Source organism: Hyperoodon ampullatus (genome assembly GCF_949752795.1).
Source record: "Hyperoodon ampullatus genome assembly, chromosome: 9".
NCBI classification, from domain to species: domain Eukaryota; kingdom Metazoa; phylum Chordata; class Mammalia; order Artiodactyla; family Ziphiidae; genus Hyperoodon; species Hyperoodon ampullatus.
This window is the reverse complement of record NC_136922.1, coordinates 62,309,154-62,326,762: the sequence shown is the minus strand read 5'-3', so window position 1 is coordinate 62,326,762 and position 17,609 is coordinate 62,309,154. Positions and strand designations below refer to the sequence as shown.

General features: G+C 46.7%; 1 protein-coding gene across 1 annotated transcript in view; it reads left to right on the top strand.

Annotated features, from left to right (window-relative positions):
• SCRN1 (secernin 1) overlaps positions 1-17,609 on the top strand; it is a 75,911-nt gene that overhangs the window by 37,750 nt on the left and 20,552 nt on the right. The window contains exons 4-8 of the mRNA XM_079711717.1: positions 1,417-1,619; positions 2,650-2,844; positions 5,019-5,184; positions 14,333-14,513; positions 16,619-16,778. Of these exons, the coding sequence (XP_079567843.1) occupies positions 1,417-1,619; positions 2,650-2,844; positions 5,019-5,184; positions 14,333-14,513; positions 16,619-16,777 (904 nt within the window). The 3' untranslated portion in view covers position 16,778. The remainder of the gene's footprint in view (positions 1-1,416; positions 1,620-2,649; positions 2,845-5,018; positions 5,185-14,332; positions 14,514-16,618; positions 16,779-17,609) is intronic.

Sequence of the window (17,609 nt, the reverse complement as noted above, 5' to 3'; positions counted from 1 at the left end):
GAAGTCTCAGGCTTCAGCTTCTCAAAGCATTGCCTTGTCACCAGTCTCCCTAAAGAAGCTTAAATTGAGAAACGCCAAATGAATTGATATACAATTACCTATGAAAATAAGCCTCTTGCAAAGATAAGACCAGAGCACAGAGTTGCATTATCCGGCAGCACAGTGAAACGTCCCTTCAGGAAGAATCAAGCTGGGTGAATTTTAATAATGATTGCATCTCAAGTTGAGAACTCACCCAGGACTGGCCTCTGCTATCATCTTAGCAGGCTCATTGCTCTGTTCTGTGCTTCTGCCACCAGAATTACAAGTTGAATGAAGAGATGAATAAATAGACATTTACCGGGCACCCATTACATGCCATCTGCTTTCAAATCAGCCTGAGAGGGAAGTAGTACTATTTTCACTTTACAGATGAGAAAATCAAGGTTCGGAAAGTTTACCCCCGGTGGATAGCAGAACCAGAATTAGAACTGAGGTCCCTTTATGTCTGAGTCATTTGTTTTTCTGCCACAGTGTGGCTATGTCTGGAAACTTACTGATCACGTACTTGGTGCTGGGCCCTAGAGCCATGTATTTTCATGTTCATTGTCTCATAAAACCCATCCTCATAGTACTCAGTGATGTGGGTATTTATTTTACAGGTGACATAAAACTGAAGTTCAAGTATATTATGGAACTTGCTCAGGGTCACACAGAGGGCAGTCTCTGTGCCTGCTTTAAGGGGTCCATTAATTGGAAGGGCTGGGAGGGGACTGCTGTTTCACTTTGAAAGAAATATGTCCTTTTGGATGACTGAAGCTGTAAGCCACACCAGTAAAGGTGCGCTGACACATAGGAGGAGAATATGTAGAGAAAGGACTGATCATGTACGAACCAGCCGCCCATTGCTAATGAGATCGTGAGTGAATTATATGCACAGGGGACAATGGCTGGCTGTGGAGCACTTTTATTACTAATCAAAGCATCTGGTGTAGAATAATAGAGGTCAAGGCTGGACTGGGCAGAGGTTTCCTTTTGTCCAGCGGCAGGAGGGAGAACAAGCCACAGAGAGGGGGTCTTGCTAAGGGCTGCAACTGAGCTGACCAGCTCCAGGGGAGTCAGAATTAGAAAAGAGAAAGAGAGGTGGCTGAGCTTCCTTTCAAGAGGGAGCAGCCACTGGGCTCCTGACTCCTGTCTCTCTATGCAAGGGGGGCGTCCAAAGACAGAAAACGCCCCCATGATTTTGAACCGAATGTGTGACAGTTGTGTGTCTGAGTTCAAGTGCTGTTTATCTGTTTGCGTATTGGCTTGAGTTCTTAACATAGTTACACACGTTGGCGTTCTTCATAACTCAGCCCCATCCCAGCCTTTGGTTCCTATGCTGATAATGAGGCGGTGAGGAATGACAGAGGTATGCTTCTGGTTTTCTTACTTCAGGCTTGGTTTAGAGAGAGGGGCAACAGCTAAAGAAGCCTTAGATGTCATCGTCGCCTTGTTGGAAGAACATGGCCAAGGTGGGAATTATTATGAAGATGCAAACTCCTACCACAGCTTCCAAAGTGCATATCTGATCGTGGACAGTGAGGAAGCCTGGGTGCTGGAGACCGTGGGGAAGTACTGGGCTGCGGAGAGAATCACAGGTGAGTGGGGTGGCCGGTGGAGAGTTTCGAGGACAGGAAAAGCTGAGGCCACGGTGCCTGGACTTAGAGAAGTCATGCTGCTGTTGCAGACCCTCTGTGCTTCATGTATAGGCTCTGGAGTGCCTCTCATTTCTGGGCTTCTGCTTCTAGAGAGGAACGGGAGTTTCCTGAGCCTGGAGTGAAGGATGTCAATGCTTGGGAAGCACACACCTGACATTTCATATTGACTGTTTGCCTGGGGGCAGGTCCCAATTCTTAGTTACAGAAACAGAGTCCCAGAGATTTTTCTCAACCTCATGCACACCCATGTGCACACACATGCACCCAGACACATGTATATTTGCACTCATATTCCATTAATTTAAAACAATTCATTATCGGGAATTCCCTGGTAGTCCAGTGGTTAGGACTCTGTGCTCTCACTGCCAGGGGCCCGGGTTCAATCCCTGGTCGGGGAACTAAGATCCCATAAGCCATGCAGTGTGGCCTAAATTAATAAATAAATAAATAAAACAATTCATTATCAGGGCTACTGTGTTTTTCTAAATGTTGGGACCTGAAAAAAATTTGAATGAAGAAGTATCATATTTTATTTTATTTTTTAAAAAACTATATATATATATTTGAGCAGAGGGCAGTAGTATAAACTGTTCCTTCAGGTGGAGTCAGACTAAATTGGGGAGGAGGAATCTCTGGAGCTGCGACGTTCATGAGTCTTGTTAGTAGCACAGCGCCTCTTTCAAAGAACCTTTCACTTTTCTCGTGAGTCGTAAATGCTTGGGGTTTACTTCGCCAGATCAAGTGACTGTTGCTCATTGAAAATGTGATAAAATGTGTCAGGAGTGGTCACACCTCCTGGGAAATCTTAAAAGAGAACCAAGGATCATCTGTTTCTCTCTTCAGAAACAGAATCCATTCCTCCCTGTACTTAGAGTCAAGTTGCAGGGGAGAGATGCCCTGTAAATTTCCATTTCTTGATTAAGTCTTTGTAAGTCTATTTCTAAATAACTGGGATTTGCACTCTCTACAGAGGGAGTCAAGTGCATTTGCAATCAGCTTTCGGTCACGACTAAGATCGACGCAGAGCATCCTGCACTCAGGAGTTATGCTCAGAGTCAAGGCTGGTGGACGGGAGAGGACGAGTTCAATTTTTCTGAAGTTTTTTCTCCAGCTGATGACCATCTAGCCTGCTGTGCAGGCAAAGACAGCTTAGAAAAGCAAGAAGGTGAGTTAGTGTATCCCTTACAATTCTCCCTCTCATACCCTTTGTCTTGCAGCTATTTCAGAGACCTTGTTTGAACTTAGGAGAATGAGCAGAGAGGAAGAATAGAGAAGAGACCTTGTATATAGAGACCGACTTGTGCTAAAGTCCTTGCTGTGCAGGCAGGATGACAACTTGCATTTATTTTTACATGATGCCTTCCCATTATGGATGTTTCCTTTTCCTGTTTCTCCCTTAAATGCTGATGTCATTATGCTTGTCTTTTTGATACTTATTCCAGCCTTGCTTATACCTCAGCATTTGTATATTTGACTTATCTTCTTCATGTATTTTCCTCTCCCGTTAGCCTGCTGAGTCTTGACATCAGGGGTGTTGTCTTTTACTCAACTTAGGATCCCGTTGTAAGGCTTGTTATAGTCCTTTGTTCCATGAACATTTGTTGAGTCAGATTGTTGAACTGAATTCCTTTCATGAACCCTGTATCTTCCACCCAGTATTGACTTAGTCAGAATCCATGTTTAGGTAAATGTGGGTGACTGGATAGCTTGTTACTTTTATGCATGAGTGGAAAACCCTTCCACATAAACACAGTGGCCACATTTTATATTTACCATTGGTCATTTAGAACAGGAGTTGGCAAACTATAACTTGTTGGCTGCTGCCTGTTTTGTAAATACAATTTCATTAGAACACAGCCACACCCATTTATTTACCTATTGCTTATGGCTACTTCCATGCTACATGGCAGAGTTGAGCAGTTGCGACAGGTAAGTTATGGCAGAGATTATAGGGCCCATAAGCTTAACATATTTCCTATCTGGTTCTTTAAGAAAAAGTTGGCTGACTCAATCTAGAAGAACGCTTTAGGACTTCTGCTATAGAACTTAATTAATATATTCTGGGTAGGAAGGTAAGAAAGTATCCATTTACAAATGGGAACTTTATAAAAAACCCTAAAAGTTTTTAACTTAAAAAACCTAGCTTGGTAAAAGCATATAATACCAGTTGTAAGGTAGTCCTGCCAAAATATCAAACGTAAACCTGATGAAGCTTCTGGATCTAGCTACTAGTTTACCAGAAATACAGAGGATGGAGGAAAATATTCAAAACACCATCTGCAAAGTCCGTCTTGCAAAGTCCAGAGTGTGAGAAACTCAGGAGAAATGGCCCAACAAATAAAATGCAAGGGGGAAAAATGAGACGCAGTGACTAAAAGAGTTTTAAGAGACATTATCAACCTGTTGGATGCTGGTTTAAATCAGTAAACTCATTTATGAAACAGTGAGGAAGTTTGAACCCTGGATAGTTGAAGAACAGAAGGACTTACTGTTAATATTTTTAGGTGTGATGTGTTACTCACAGAGATTTACAAAGAGGATGTGAGTCGTGGTAGTGAAGTTTAAGGCACCTTTTCTCTATGTGATGCTCTGATTTGACCTTTGTGAACACTGAAAAAATAGTATTTCAAAGAATTATAAACAGGGAGAAAATGTAGAACCAGGATCCTGTGTAGTAAAAGATTTGTTAGTCTGTTTATCTGAAGTCAGAGCCAATAGTCCTCATGGCTCTAAATATTCTAAATACTTCTCTGTGTATATTTCCCACTGCAGGGAGGTCATTCTCCAAATATAGTATTGACTCTAACCAGCAAGATTGTACCAGAGAGCTTGCTTGGTGCACTGCATAGATTACATGCTTTCTTATGAATATCATTCTGTTGCATACTGTACTAGTTGAGGAATTGCTAAGTGCTGTAACACAGAGACCCCAGAGTAATGTGGCTTAAAGAAAATGGAAATTTATTTCTCTCCCATGTTACAGTCCAGATGTATATGGACAGTCCAGGATGGGTGGGTTATTCTGCCTCAACACATGACTTCCTTTTGTGGTCCACTCACTGGCATCTCCCAGCCAGCAGGAAGGGAGGGAAAAAAGTGAAGGGCAAACATTCCTTTTTATGGATGTAATGGGGAAGTTGCACACATAATTTCTGCTCACTCCCGTTGGTCAGGATCTATCACGTGACCACATCTAGCCACAAGGGAAGCTGGGAAGTATAGTCCCTACTTGGGCAGTTCTGTTCCCAGATGTAATTTCAGGGGTTCTGTTACTAAAAAGGGAAAGGACTGATGGATTTTGGTTACAGCTTGCCTCCTCTCTCTCTCTTTTCTTTACAGAAAGCATCACTGTGCAGACTATGATTGACATCTTACGGGACAAAGCCAGTGGAGTCTGTATAGACTCCGAGTCTTTCCTTACCACAGCCAGTGTAGTGTCTGTCCTGCCTCAGAACAGAAGCTCGCCATGCATTCACTACTTCACTGGGACCCCAGATCCTTCCAGGTTTGTCTGAGACACAGTCACACAGGTGGCAAGCATGTGCTTCCCTTGAGAGCTCACCCAGTAATCACACACTGAGTTCCTGCACCTCCTGCTGTATAGCTGAGTCACGTTTTTTAGTCATCTCACCATGGCCAGTGCAGCACAAAGAGCTGTGATGAAGGGAAGTTCTTGGCTTTTGTCACATAGTGTTCATCACAATCATGGAAGCAAATTGTTTTAAATTCAACGAACATTTATTAATATATATTATGGGCCAGGCATCGTGCTGTATTTGAGGGATGCAAAGATAAATAAGACCCAGTGAGACAGAAAGATACAGGAATGCCCAAGATTGATCAAAACCACCAGTTCCTATGAGTTAGGGGACAGAATGGTCCAGAGGCAATGCACGCGGAAGCTACTTCAAGTGCACTGGCCTCTTCTTTAAGACATTGTGTTTTAGGGTATTGCTTTCTGCCCACACACTTCAGCAAAGGGCTTGCACTGCACAGTGTTTAAGAACACAGCATCTAGAATAAACTGCCAGGAGCTGAATTCCACCTCTGTCACTTAGTAACTGGTAAGTCTCTTAACCTCTCCAAGCTTGTGTCTGTCCTGTACAATGGACACAATACCAGCCGCTACTGTTATATGCTTTTTGGGAGGATTAAATGAGATAATCCAAGTAAATGCATAGTAGGTTTAACTATTATTTATTAAGACTATCTCTGATCTACCAGGTAGACAGCAGCCCTTCTCCTTGGTAACTTTCAGTCATGCACACCACAAATCATGTCATCAGTGGCTTAGACACAACCATCCAGTGATTTCTAAATTATCAGAATCACTTGGGGGAGTTTTTGAAAAATACAGATGTCTTGACCCAACCCTATTGTATCAGAATCTTTAAGGTGGGCTTAGGAATCTGTCTGGTGAGTCTGATCCTCAGCCTGGAGAGGTCTAGAAGACTGCCCATTCCAGTAGGTTCTTTGGTATTTTTCATGTGCTCCATTGGCTGAAAACCATCATCATTTGAGTATCGGGTATCAAACCTTTGACTCTGCTACCAGGGAATCTGTAGCTGTTTGATTTCATTCCCTTTCCAGCTGAAAGTATTTACTCTCCCCTTATTGTTTCAGGAATATAAGACAATGGCAGTGTCCAGCTAGGGACTGTTTGATGACTCAGGGGAGAAGCCAAGTACCTTTCCTGACCCTTTGACCTCACTACTGCCAACATCAATAGATCTTTCTAACAAGACCTATTAAATTCAGTATAAGCTATCCTTACTTTTTCATTCATTCGTTGTTCATTCAACAAGCACTTATTAGGCACCTGCTGTGTACCAAATCTTATGCTTGTTGGGTACTAGAGACAAAGTGTGCGCAAGATAAGAGGTGGCACGGAGGAGACAATGAAGGGGGAAACCACAGAGGAAGAACTCTTGAGCACTGGGGGTTGTAGGAAGAGAGGTGTGTTAGGTGCTAAAGGCAGGAATGACATTCTGGGTAGAGGGAACAGCATATGCAAAGGCAGAGAGGCATGGGACAGAAAGGCACACATTGCAGCTGTGCATCCTCTTGTAATTTATGTTTCCATCCCTCCTCCACCCGCCCCCCCGCCTCCCCCCCAGTACACAAGCCCAACATGGCACCTCTGCTGGCCTCTGACAGCGAGCCTTGCCCGCTGGGCAGTATTCCAGGCAACCTCTCAGGACACCCCTCTGTTTGACTCCAGCTGCTTTCTCTTGATTTTATCTTCCAGTCCCGAATGCTTGGTTTCATGGCCCCACTCCCACCCCCTTTTTGACGCATCAGATCTGGGGCTTGTCTTTCCTCTCCCTGGTGTCTGACTTCCCCTTGTGGACTCTCACCTCGCTTGCTGGTGGCTTTTGTGAGCACTTAGTGCTGGCCCGCAGGGGTACATGTAGGCATTTAGAGTGTGTCTGGAACACTCTGCCGAGGTATTTAGACATTGTTCTTCAGGGAACAGGAGCCTTTGAAGGAGCAGGTTGAACTGAAGAATGACCACAGCAACCCCCTTGGTTCCTGATGTCTCAGACAGCTGCTCTAACTGTGCTTAGAAGACAGGGCTTTGTGATTACCGGGATGTGAAGATAAAGCAATTCTGTTTCCTAGGGTAAAGTACACGGCCTAATATAATGCTAAAAATGAGCTGGAAAATAGCTTTCTAATATCTAAAATGGAAAATTTCAAGTAATTTTAAAAGAAAGTTATTCATGGTTAAATTAATTGAAAAGACCTTAAAGGCTATTAAGGGCTTCCCAGAAGACATTCATTTTTATCTTCTCTGGTTAAATGAGCTACATTTCCTACTGTGACTATAGAACTGTCCTAGATTTGTTTTTTCTCCTATTCAACATTTCAGTGTTTCTCTGTAATTGGGCATGCTCAACATTTTGTATTTTGTCATCAGGAAGCGTAATTACCTACTCTTGGGTTTTTAGGTAATAAAATTAGGGAAATTTTAACCGGCTTCCGCTAATGCTAAAAACATTAGAGAGATGTTTGCAAGAAATAGTTTCAGAGCAGTGGACTTGCAAAAGATGATGATCAAAGAAGACTATATTATTTATCTTCCTAATTAATGTTAGAAACCAAAAGACATCATCTGACTATTGGTCTGTCTGCTCCAGAACTTCTTGGCTCTTTGCTCATTGCGTTAATTACAGACTCTTTTCTCGCTATAGCTTGTTCTCACGTTCCCTTCTTTTCTTCCTCCTTCCCTCCCTTCTCTCCTCTCTTCCTCCTAATATGTACCAGTACTATGTAAGTTTGAGAGTTGGAAGCAGATGCAGAAGTCAGAGTGTGAGAGTGGGTGGGAGATGCAAAAGACCTTTAATTCATTTTATTGAGCAGGCAAATTCCATCATATTAATATTCTGTTGAGTCAGCTGGTGCCTTGGTCATCCATATAGTGACACTCATTGGCTTTAGTGCACCGGTTCTGACCTTCGGAGGCCATTTCCTACGTGGAAGCAGTACTTGTTAAGGCTCATCGATATGAAGAATTGGAGAGGGAGAGAGCAGAGAGGTAGCTTCGCATTTTGAGGCAGTGTAGAATTCCGAGTCTCGTGGTGTGCTGGAGCCTGTGGAAGCTGATGATGTCATCTCTTCCCAACCCTGTGTTCAGTGACATCACATCGGTAGCTTGAAATGGGCCCCAGTGGGCGTGTTTACACCGTGGAAATCGGCAGACATCATGAATTAGGGCTTGTTATTTTCGCCACCGAGAGGCCCCCGCATCTGAGAAAACACACAAATACTCAAGATACAGGATGGATAAACCAAGAGGGGGAGAGTATTAAAAATTTTCCATTTTAAATATTAGAAGGTTATTTCCCCACCCATTTCTTTAATTGTATTAGGCCGTGTACTTTAGCCTGGTAAACAGAAAATAGGGAGGAAGTTCTAGGAAAGAGAGGGTGTTTGACCCACTTCAGTGGCAGGGAATGGGGAGATGCAAGGGGCGTGGTGTGTGTGTGTGTTTTCTTCGTCTTCTCCCAGGTACTAGGCTCGAGAGGCTACATTGCATCAGCTGAGACTGTCTTGTCTGGTTAACTCAAATGTTAGTGACAAGTGGAACCTTTTCATTATTGGAGATGATGTTATGGGCTGTAGACACCGTAGTTTACTATGTAAATACAGTGTGGGGCACAGCCTGCACAGACAGACACAGAGCTGAGGGCCTTGTGTAAAATAGCACTCCCTCTGATTTCATAACCAATTCTCGCAACACTGTCTTTTTCCTCTCTCCTACCCCACGGTTTTGACTTTGCAAAACCTCCCAGAGTATCTGGATCTAGCCCTCAGGGTGTCCCATGCTCCAAAAGTACTAGTTCTCTTTCCCTGTAAATGAAAACACCCTTCATGGGTAAGTTCTGCTCTCCACCAGATGTGGCTTTGACTATATGATTAAAGTGACTCACAGTCAAGCTGGGATGACCCATGGATGAACCATTCAGAGGGACACCTGCAGTTGAGAGAAACTGGTTCTTCCAGGCCCTTTTCAGATGGGTTCAAAGTTTAGCAAATTCATCCAAGCAGGAGGCTTTGTGCTGCTATTTTCTGCGCCAGCGGATCTGCCGGGGGACTCCAGGGCACAGGAGAAGCCCAGCTTTATCGCTCAGGGAGTTTCTGCATCTTCAGTGTGAACAGAGCCATGTTTGAAGTCAGAAATGTGAGCTGGCCACTGATACTTAAATTCCAAATCCCAAAGCACAAAAATATTTTGCTTTTCTGCAGTAGCATAATGCATATATATATATATATATATATATATATATATATATATATATATATTTTAGAAACCCGCAGAAGGGATATATAAGGGTGAGTGGTAATGGGGGAAAATGACTTTAGATTTAGAAGATCTGAATTTACTTCTCCATCTGGCACGTATTAGGAATGTGCCTGTGGACAAAGCACTTAGCTTCTGTGAGCCTCAGTCATCTCTTCTGTGAAATGGTACAGAAGTTTTTGCCCTGCCTTGTTCGCTGCTGCAGGGGTCCCCAACCAACCCCTGGTCTGCAGCCTGTTAGGAACCGGGCCGCCCAGCAGGAGGTGAGCGGCAGGCGAGCGAGCGAAGCTTCATCTGTGTTTACAGTCACTCCCCATCGCTCGCGTTACCGCCTGAGCCATCACCCCACACCCCACCATCCGTGGAAAAATTGTCTTCCACGAAGCCAGTCCCTGGTGCCAAAAAGGTTGGGGACCGCTGCCCTGCTGTATCCCTAGTACTTAGACTAGTATCTGGATCTCAGCGTTACACACATATTGAATGGATGAATGAGTGAAATTCCATGAGAATTGAATGAAAGCACTTTGAAAATTATGATATATTGTAAAATGTTAGAGACTTTCATGATAATTTTGTTTTCCTTCCAAAGGAAGAAACAAATGAGAGGAAAACAGATTTTTTACACTGGCTTGGTGCATCCATCTCAAGGTTTTAGAAAGAAAAAAGGGACAGAGAAGGCAAAGATGCCTCCAGTGAAGTGCCTTTCTTGGCTGTGGCTCAGAGTGTCACCCAGGACTAAAATCCTGCAGACCCTGAGACCTTGCGAGCCCGTGCTGGCTTCGTGTCATCGGACTGTGTGCCGTGGCCCTTCGGTTTGTCTCAGTGAGAGCTGACGGGTGCAGTGGTGGGGTTCCCTTTCACGTTGCTCATGGCTTTCTTTGTTTAATTGTCCTGCTCGAGGGTCCCCTTAGCGTAGCTCAGCCACCTTGAAACTTCCTCATTAACCAGCTACTGGGCCAAACTTCGCTGGTGGAAGCACTTCCCCTTTTGGGCCTATCGTCCTGTATCTGTGTCACACCACACCGTGGAGGGGCTGGGTGACCAGGGCGAGCTCTGGGTGACCAGGGCGAGCTCTGGGTTAGGGGGCTTCTCTGAAGGTCAGGCTGTGAGGCAGCTCTGAGGGTGGGGCAGAATCAGCTTCTGGAGCTCCCTGAGCTGTGTCCCGCCTGCATCTGAGCCACCCACGGGCTCCTCTGGGGGTTCTCGACATGGCTGATGAAGTGGGCACCACCCTGGCTGGGTGGGCCTGGAGGGGTGGTCATGACCCAGAGGGCAGTTCAGCTTTGCCGCTGGCTGGGCGTGCGGTCTCGGCAAGTTGTTTCCTCTTTCTGGGCCATTAATTAGCATACATTTACTCAAGTGGTATTTAAGAAGCTACCATCTGAGGTTCAGTGTGGGAAGATGTCGGAGTATCTTCTCACCTATTTGGACTTTTAATGAGACTTTCTGTAAGGATTGGCAGGAAATAAGAACATTTGGAAACTGCTGAGTTATCCACGTTGCCCTTTTCTGGATATGTAGACATAAATTATCAGGACTGAGTTATAGATAATTCCCACATCCTGGTATATTAGTATTATTGCAGTTTCTTATTGGCAGTAATTTTATTTATTCAATCTCAAAAAAACCCTTTAACCACCAGACACATCTATGGTTCATGTTTTTAGCAGCTGAGGATGCTGACTTCCTTATAGACTTTGGAAAAAAGCTCTTGGAGAGGTTTGGCTGCCTTAGAATATTATGGGAACCTCATCATATTACTTACTTATTTATTTTTAAAGTTAAAATGGATAGATGGGAGGGTTAAACATATGGTCCCTCCTGTCTTAGAAATGCTACCAGACACTCTCACTGATGTTAAAATGAGTGTGGAGTGGTTTGAAGTTCCATCACATAGAGGGCTCTGATTTTTACTCTGCTATTAGCCTGTATATTGGGTGCAGACGACCATGATTGTTCTTAGCATGAACTTCTTGAAGACACACATTCACAGGCCACATGACATAGAAAGAGAAATAACACAATAGCTTTAGAAGTTGAAAGGGACCGTAGAGATCGTTTCAGTCCAGTGAGAGACAGAGAGGGAAAATGACGGGCCCCATAGTTGGTCAAAGGTGACAAGGGGACACACACCCCCATTCTGAGTCCCAGCCCAGTTCCCTGCCCCACTGTCATGAGGCAGGCAGACCTGGATGGTCGCTCAGCAAGACCAGCGCCATCCTGCTCCCTCACAGGGCCAGTGTCGGGATGGTCCTGAGCCTCATGGTAAGAAAAGCACTGAGGTTCCAGAAACTGAATGACAGACTTCCCAATGAAAACATCACTCCCACATGGCCTTTTGAGGGGTAGAGAAAAGAGGTGCAGTGTGGGGGATTTTATGGGGTAGCATCACACGAGTGAACATCACCTGTGGCCTGGGGCCGGTGTAAAATGGGAGAACTCCTGTCCCAAGGAATCTCCTCAGCAGCCCGGGCTCAGCAGCTCTGCTGGACACTGCAGTTTCCCTGGCTCGCCATGGCTAAGCCTGCACCCACCCTGCCTCCGAGCCCAAGAGCAGGGGATCCCCCGGCTCTGACCCTTCCTGCCTAGCACTGGGCCTGGGGAGGAGGTGTGAACTGTGCAGGTTCTGGGGTGCTTGGCAGGAGCCTGGGCCCAGTGTCCCTCAGGGGGTCTCAGCTCAGGCCAAGGAAGCTGCAGGTCATATTGCTGGAAGACGGTGTGTGTTGTGTGCACTGGCTTTTCAGGAAAAGTGCTGTCAGGCCCTGAAGGATAGGACACTTGCCTGCTGTGAGGCTGCTGTGTTGTCAGAGACCAGAGGGGCACAGAGGCAGTTAGTTCTGGATGTCTCTATGCTGGACTCCGCCCTCTTCCACCTCTTTCCCTCCCTCCCTCCCTCCCTGCCTCCCTCCCTCCTTCCTTCCTTCCCACTCTCCTCTCTCCCTCCCCATCCATTACCATTTGCCAGGGAACCCTCAAACTGCCCTTTTGCAGAGTCAACCAAATGACCAATTGGAGAATTCAACTTCATGTAATCAAAATTCTTTAGACGCTTTAAAATTGTGCATTAATTCCTTTCACTTTCAACAGTCACCCATTCAACATTCAGGAGAAGGGAAGAGGAGTGATGTATTTTCAGGAGGCCGTAGGAAGTGGCAGTGTGTGTTCCCTCTGTATAAGGTAGCTCCCCTGCATCTTGGGGAGGGAAGTTCCTTGGGAGGACTTGGCCTTGTGGAATTAGGTCCAGCCCACATGCCTATGCCTTGTGCTTCACGGTGGATGGGCCCAGTCTCCTGCGTTTGCATCACCTGCAGAAAACAGCACTTATCCTTAACCTGTACCACCCACTTTGCCAGCTTTGGGAGCAACTGCTTTCAAGATTCAAATTAAATTAGGATGAGCCCGATCTTTCATGCTGCGATCAGGGTCTTCTTCACCTGAGCCCTTTTCCCTTGACAACCTCAAGGAACAAACCCAGGAGGTCACTGCTAGTTACTGTGGTCTCTGGTCATGCTCCTCAGACTTGGATGTCATCAATCCCCTGGGGACCTTAACAAGCAGGTTCTATTCAGCAGGACCGGGGCGGGGGGTGGGGATGGGGCGTGAGGGTGATGCTGACGCTCAAGTCCAAGGACACAGTTTGGGTACAAAGGTCACGGGTTTCCAGTTCTTTGCAGATTGTGGCAGAGTGAAAAGGTTTGTGTGGCACACCGGCAAGGCTGCTCGGGCCGCCTCAAGTCCAGGCATCTCGGGGCTGATGGAATCAACCTCCCAGCTCACTTCTCACCCACTGGAGGCACCAGTTAAGAGGAGAGGAAATAACCCAAACCTGAGCCGTACACACGGCGTGTGGGTGTGTGTCTCATTCTCTCCAATTGTTATTGCAGGTGCCCGCGTGGTGTGATTGAAAACAGGCCACCCTCGGGGCCCAGAGGTGCCTGTGCTCTGCCAGGAGGACTGCTTTGATCCAGCCGTGTTCTTTCTGGGTGCAGAGCAGGGAGAGTGAGGCTCTCTCCCTCTAGTGTTACTGTCAGCTGTGGTCACCACAGACCCCGTTGGCCTGGGATCCCAAGATGCAGTTTCTTAGACACATGGCTGTTTTGGGGTGTGTGCGCGTCTGGGGGGATGTGTTGAAATGTCCCCAGGTATGCACAGGTGTGCGCGCGTGCGCGTGCGCGCGCGCACACACACACACACACACACACACACACACACACACACAGCCATGTCCCCTGAGACATCCCTCGTGGCAAAAGAGCTGAATCAGAGTTCTTGCGTTAGCCGCCTACTATCCCCTCAGCCTCACTCTCACACAACTAGACTTCTGTCCTCTGTGGTGGGCCCTCTCTGGGGCCCCGGGATGCTTTCTTTGTCATCCGTCTTAATCTGTCCCACCTTGAGTCTGTCAGAGATATTCCAAACATTTTCAAATAAGGTAGAACCTAAAAAAAAATGGTTGAGGTCTCAGACCCTGCCCTTCCAGGAGGCCCCTTTCCACAGAGCACGGTGGAGAAAGGCCAGCTCAAATCGGTGGCCCATTGCACCCTTTCCTCAAAACACTGTGTCTGTTTGCCTTCTTTCATGTGACTGAAAGGGGCTCTTAAATGGCCTTCCCAGAACAAAGCCAGTCTGTTTTGATGTCTCCTCGCTGCAAATAGAAGAATTTGCAGCTTATAAACGGCAGTTAGTTCTACTAAAATAGTTACTAAGATATGCAGTTGGGTACCTCCCGGCAGGCACCCGCCTGCCACCGTGAGCTGGCCCCGGAGATGTTTGCTGAAGGAAAGGGCAGCCTCTGGTGTCCTCGAGCCCCAGGCTCGGTTTGGCTGAAGTACCTCTCCTTTCTCTCCAGGTCCATATTCAAGCCTTTCATCTTTGTCGACGATGTAAAACTCGTCCCCAAAGCACAGTCTCCCTGTTTCGGAGACGATGACCCTGCCAGAAAGGAGCCTCGGTTCCAGGAGAAGCCAGACCGCCGCCACGAGCTGTACAAGGCCCATGAGTGGGCCCGGGCGGTCCTGGAGAGTGGCGAGGTGAGCCTGGCTGTGAGCCCCGGGCGCGGGCGGGGTCCCTAGAAAGGAGGCAGGACAGCGGTGAACAAGCTCGTCCTCTTCCTCCTCTCCAGCAAGTCTGCTTCCAGAAACCCAGGCTCCCGGGGCCCCTGCTAGAATGCTGGTGGTAATTGTTCCTCCCAGCCTCTTGAAACCCAGTGAAATCAAGCCTCTGCTTTTGATGTTATTCTAGAACTCAGTGGGCTAAGAATCTCCCTCTTTTACTTACTGTTCACCTGCAGATAACAGAAACGTGCAGTACTAGTCAGGAGAACTGCTTTTCTGTTGTCGAAAATTCTTTGTATACTTTTAGGGGTAAAAATGTGTACGTAAGGGCAGCACTTTAAAGATGCAATCATGTTGTTTTTTAACAAAGTTCTGGAGACGGTTGGTGGTGATGGTTGCACAGCAATGTGAATGTCTTTATGCCACTGAACTGTACACTTAAAAATGGTTAAAATGGTAAATTTTGTTATGTATATTTTTTCATACAAAAAAGTTTTTAAAAAGTCTCTAGTTTTAAAATAGTTATTCTTCAAAGTGCAGCCCTCCCTCCTCCACCCAAAGTTCTGATTAATAAAGTTACAAGACATCAATTCAAACAAGACAAACACTCAATATGTGCCCAGAGCAACCCTTAGTGGTGGACTTTCATATAAAATCCAAGCCTCTATGTTGCTGAAGGGAGAAGGAAGGAACATGGTTGTTAGATGCTCATGTGCTTCCCAAGCATTTATTTAACAACTTGTAAGGGTCCAATTTGTCCTGAAGAAAGTGACATCTTATAGGTAACTTGGTGCGTGCATTTTGCGTGGACTGGGTGAGCTTATTTTCTCACATCCAGCGTGGTGGACTCTCTAAAAAGGATAGCAAGAAAGGACAGCAGTAAATCCAAGTGAATTCAGAAAGTATCTCTGAGAAGGGTAGTCTCACTATTTATAGAACTTGCTCTTCTGTGCCCCAGAAATGACCATTCTGACATGTAAAAGTCGCAGTTATTGGACATCGGCCCTCCCTGCCAGACATTCCCCTGGAACCAGGAATGCTCCCGCTGCATTACACAGAGTTCTGTCCAGGGCTGTCCTCCCTGCCTGCTGACAGTGCATGTTTTCTAGGTGGATCACAGTAAGCCGAAGCAGGGGAAAATGTCACTCCCTGGTGCACAGTTTTGTGGATATTTGGCAAACGAAGGCAGGGGTAGAAAGGGCCATGTGTTCTGAAGTATCCTACACAAAATTTCAAAGAGATGAGACTGATGAGGCTGGGTGGACTTTGAAATTTGGCAATGACCCTTGGTTTGAGTTAAGGCAGCACTAGGAAGTGGTTGATGGGTGGTGACAGCGGCTTCTCTGTTCAGGGACTAATTGGGCAAATAAAAGCTTCTCATTGTCATCCACTGTATGTAAATGAGTGACTGCCACTTGGAAGAAGAGATGCCACCCCCTCAGAAAAAAAGTAAGTTGGGGATAGACAGGCCATGTGATTATTCATTGATCCATTTATTCTTTCAAGAGACATTATTGGGAGTGCCTCCTCTGTCCCAGGCAGGAGGATAGAGATAAGCCTGGGTCTCCCTCCCTGGGAGATCGTGGTCTAATGGGGGACACAGGTAAGTAGACAGACCATCGCAAGACAGAAAGAGAACAACCCTGGCAGAAGGAAAGGGATTGGATGGGGGGAGCCTAGAGGAAAGGCGTTCACGGAAGCCTGAAGGTGGGCGCAAGCTGACCGAGTGTTGAGGCGAGCAGGGTTGCCTGTGCCGTGGCGAGGAAGAGTATCATGGGCTGGAGGAATGCAGCTAATTCGGTCTGGCTGAAGAGCAAGGTGATGCGGGAGGCGTGGCAAAGGCGAGGCACGAGCCTCCATACGTTACAAAGGGCCTTTCCTTTCCCAACGTCACTCAGGAGTCTGGATTCTTATCCTGAAGGCAAGAACTCCAAGCAGAGCAGTGACATCACCACACCTGCATCTTAGAACCATCCCCGTGGCAGTCCCGCGGGGAGCAGACTGAATGGGGTGGGGGGCAGGCCCTCCAGGGGGCTTTCAGTGTCCATTGCAATGACCCCCGCTGTTTTTGTCCTTCTCAGGAGCAAGGTCAAAAGCTGAGGAAGACGATGCTGGAACTAGAGAAGCAAGGCCTGGAAGCCATGGAGGAAATCCTGACCAGCAGTGACCCCCTGGACCCCACCGAAGTGGGAGATCTCTTCTATGACTGTGTTGACACGGAGATTAAGTTCTTTAAGTGAAGTAAGCATTCCCTTTCCCCTTCTTATTTAAAATTTCCCACCTTACTAAATTACCAGCAAAACAAACCGCTCTCCTGTCCGAGTAAAATGAGAAAGTTCAGATGTGTTAACGTCACACTGTTCCCTAGTGTTCTGGCTCGGATCTCACAACGCCCCCTTCTTCTGCAACATAGATCCCCTCCTTCTGCAGTGTAACATGTATCCCATTTGCCTGTTGTGCGATTGTATGACTGATTGTGGATTTTAAGCTGCTCTTATTGTGTTTCAGTGACAATGGACACATTAGCCTTTTCATGGGAGGACTAGAGTCCATCAAGCCTTGAAAGACAGGCTCCACTGCGCCGAGTTTGAGGGGAAGGCAAAATCTTTTGAAGTCTTACTCTTTCTCTCAGTAGTGGTTTCTTTCTGGTTAACAAAAGGCATTTCTTTGGCCCAGGGCTCTTGTGTGTGTGCTCGAGGGAGGCTTCCTGGCCTGGCCTCCCTTCTGCTGAGCGCAGGCCTGTAATGCAGAATGTCTCCAGCTCTTCTGAGAGACAATACAAGTGGGAAGGAATAAAGGGGGCTCCTCTGCAGGCCCAGCTCCATCCCAATGATTCCTGTGATCTGAAAGAACCTGTGCACCGCGCTCGTGTGCGGTGGACCCGCAGACAGCTTCCACGTGCCGTGCGAGCTGGAAGCTGCCCACTGTAGAGATTCAGAGGCAGCTGTGCGTGACGACCCTGGATCGTGGCACGGCTCTCCCATGAGGCACGGGGCTCTCCCTGCACGGCCGCTCACCCGCCGCACGGGTGTGCATATGTCTAGAAATGATTCTGGGCCTGGTTACCGCCGT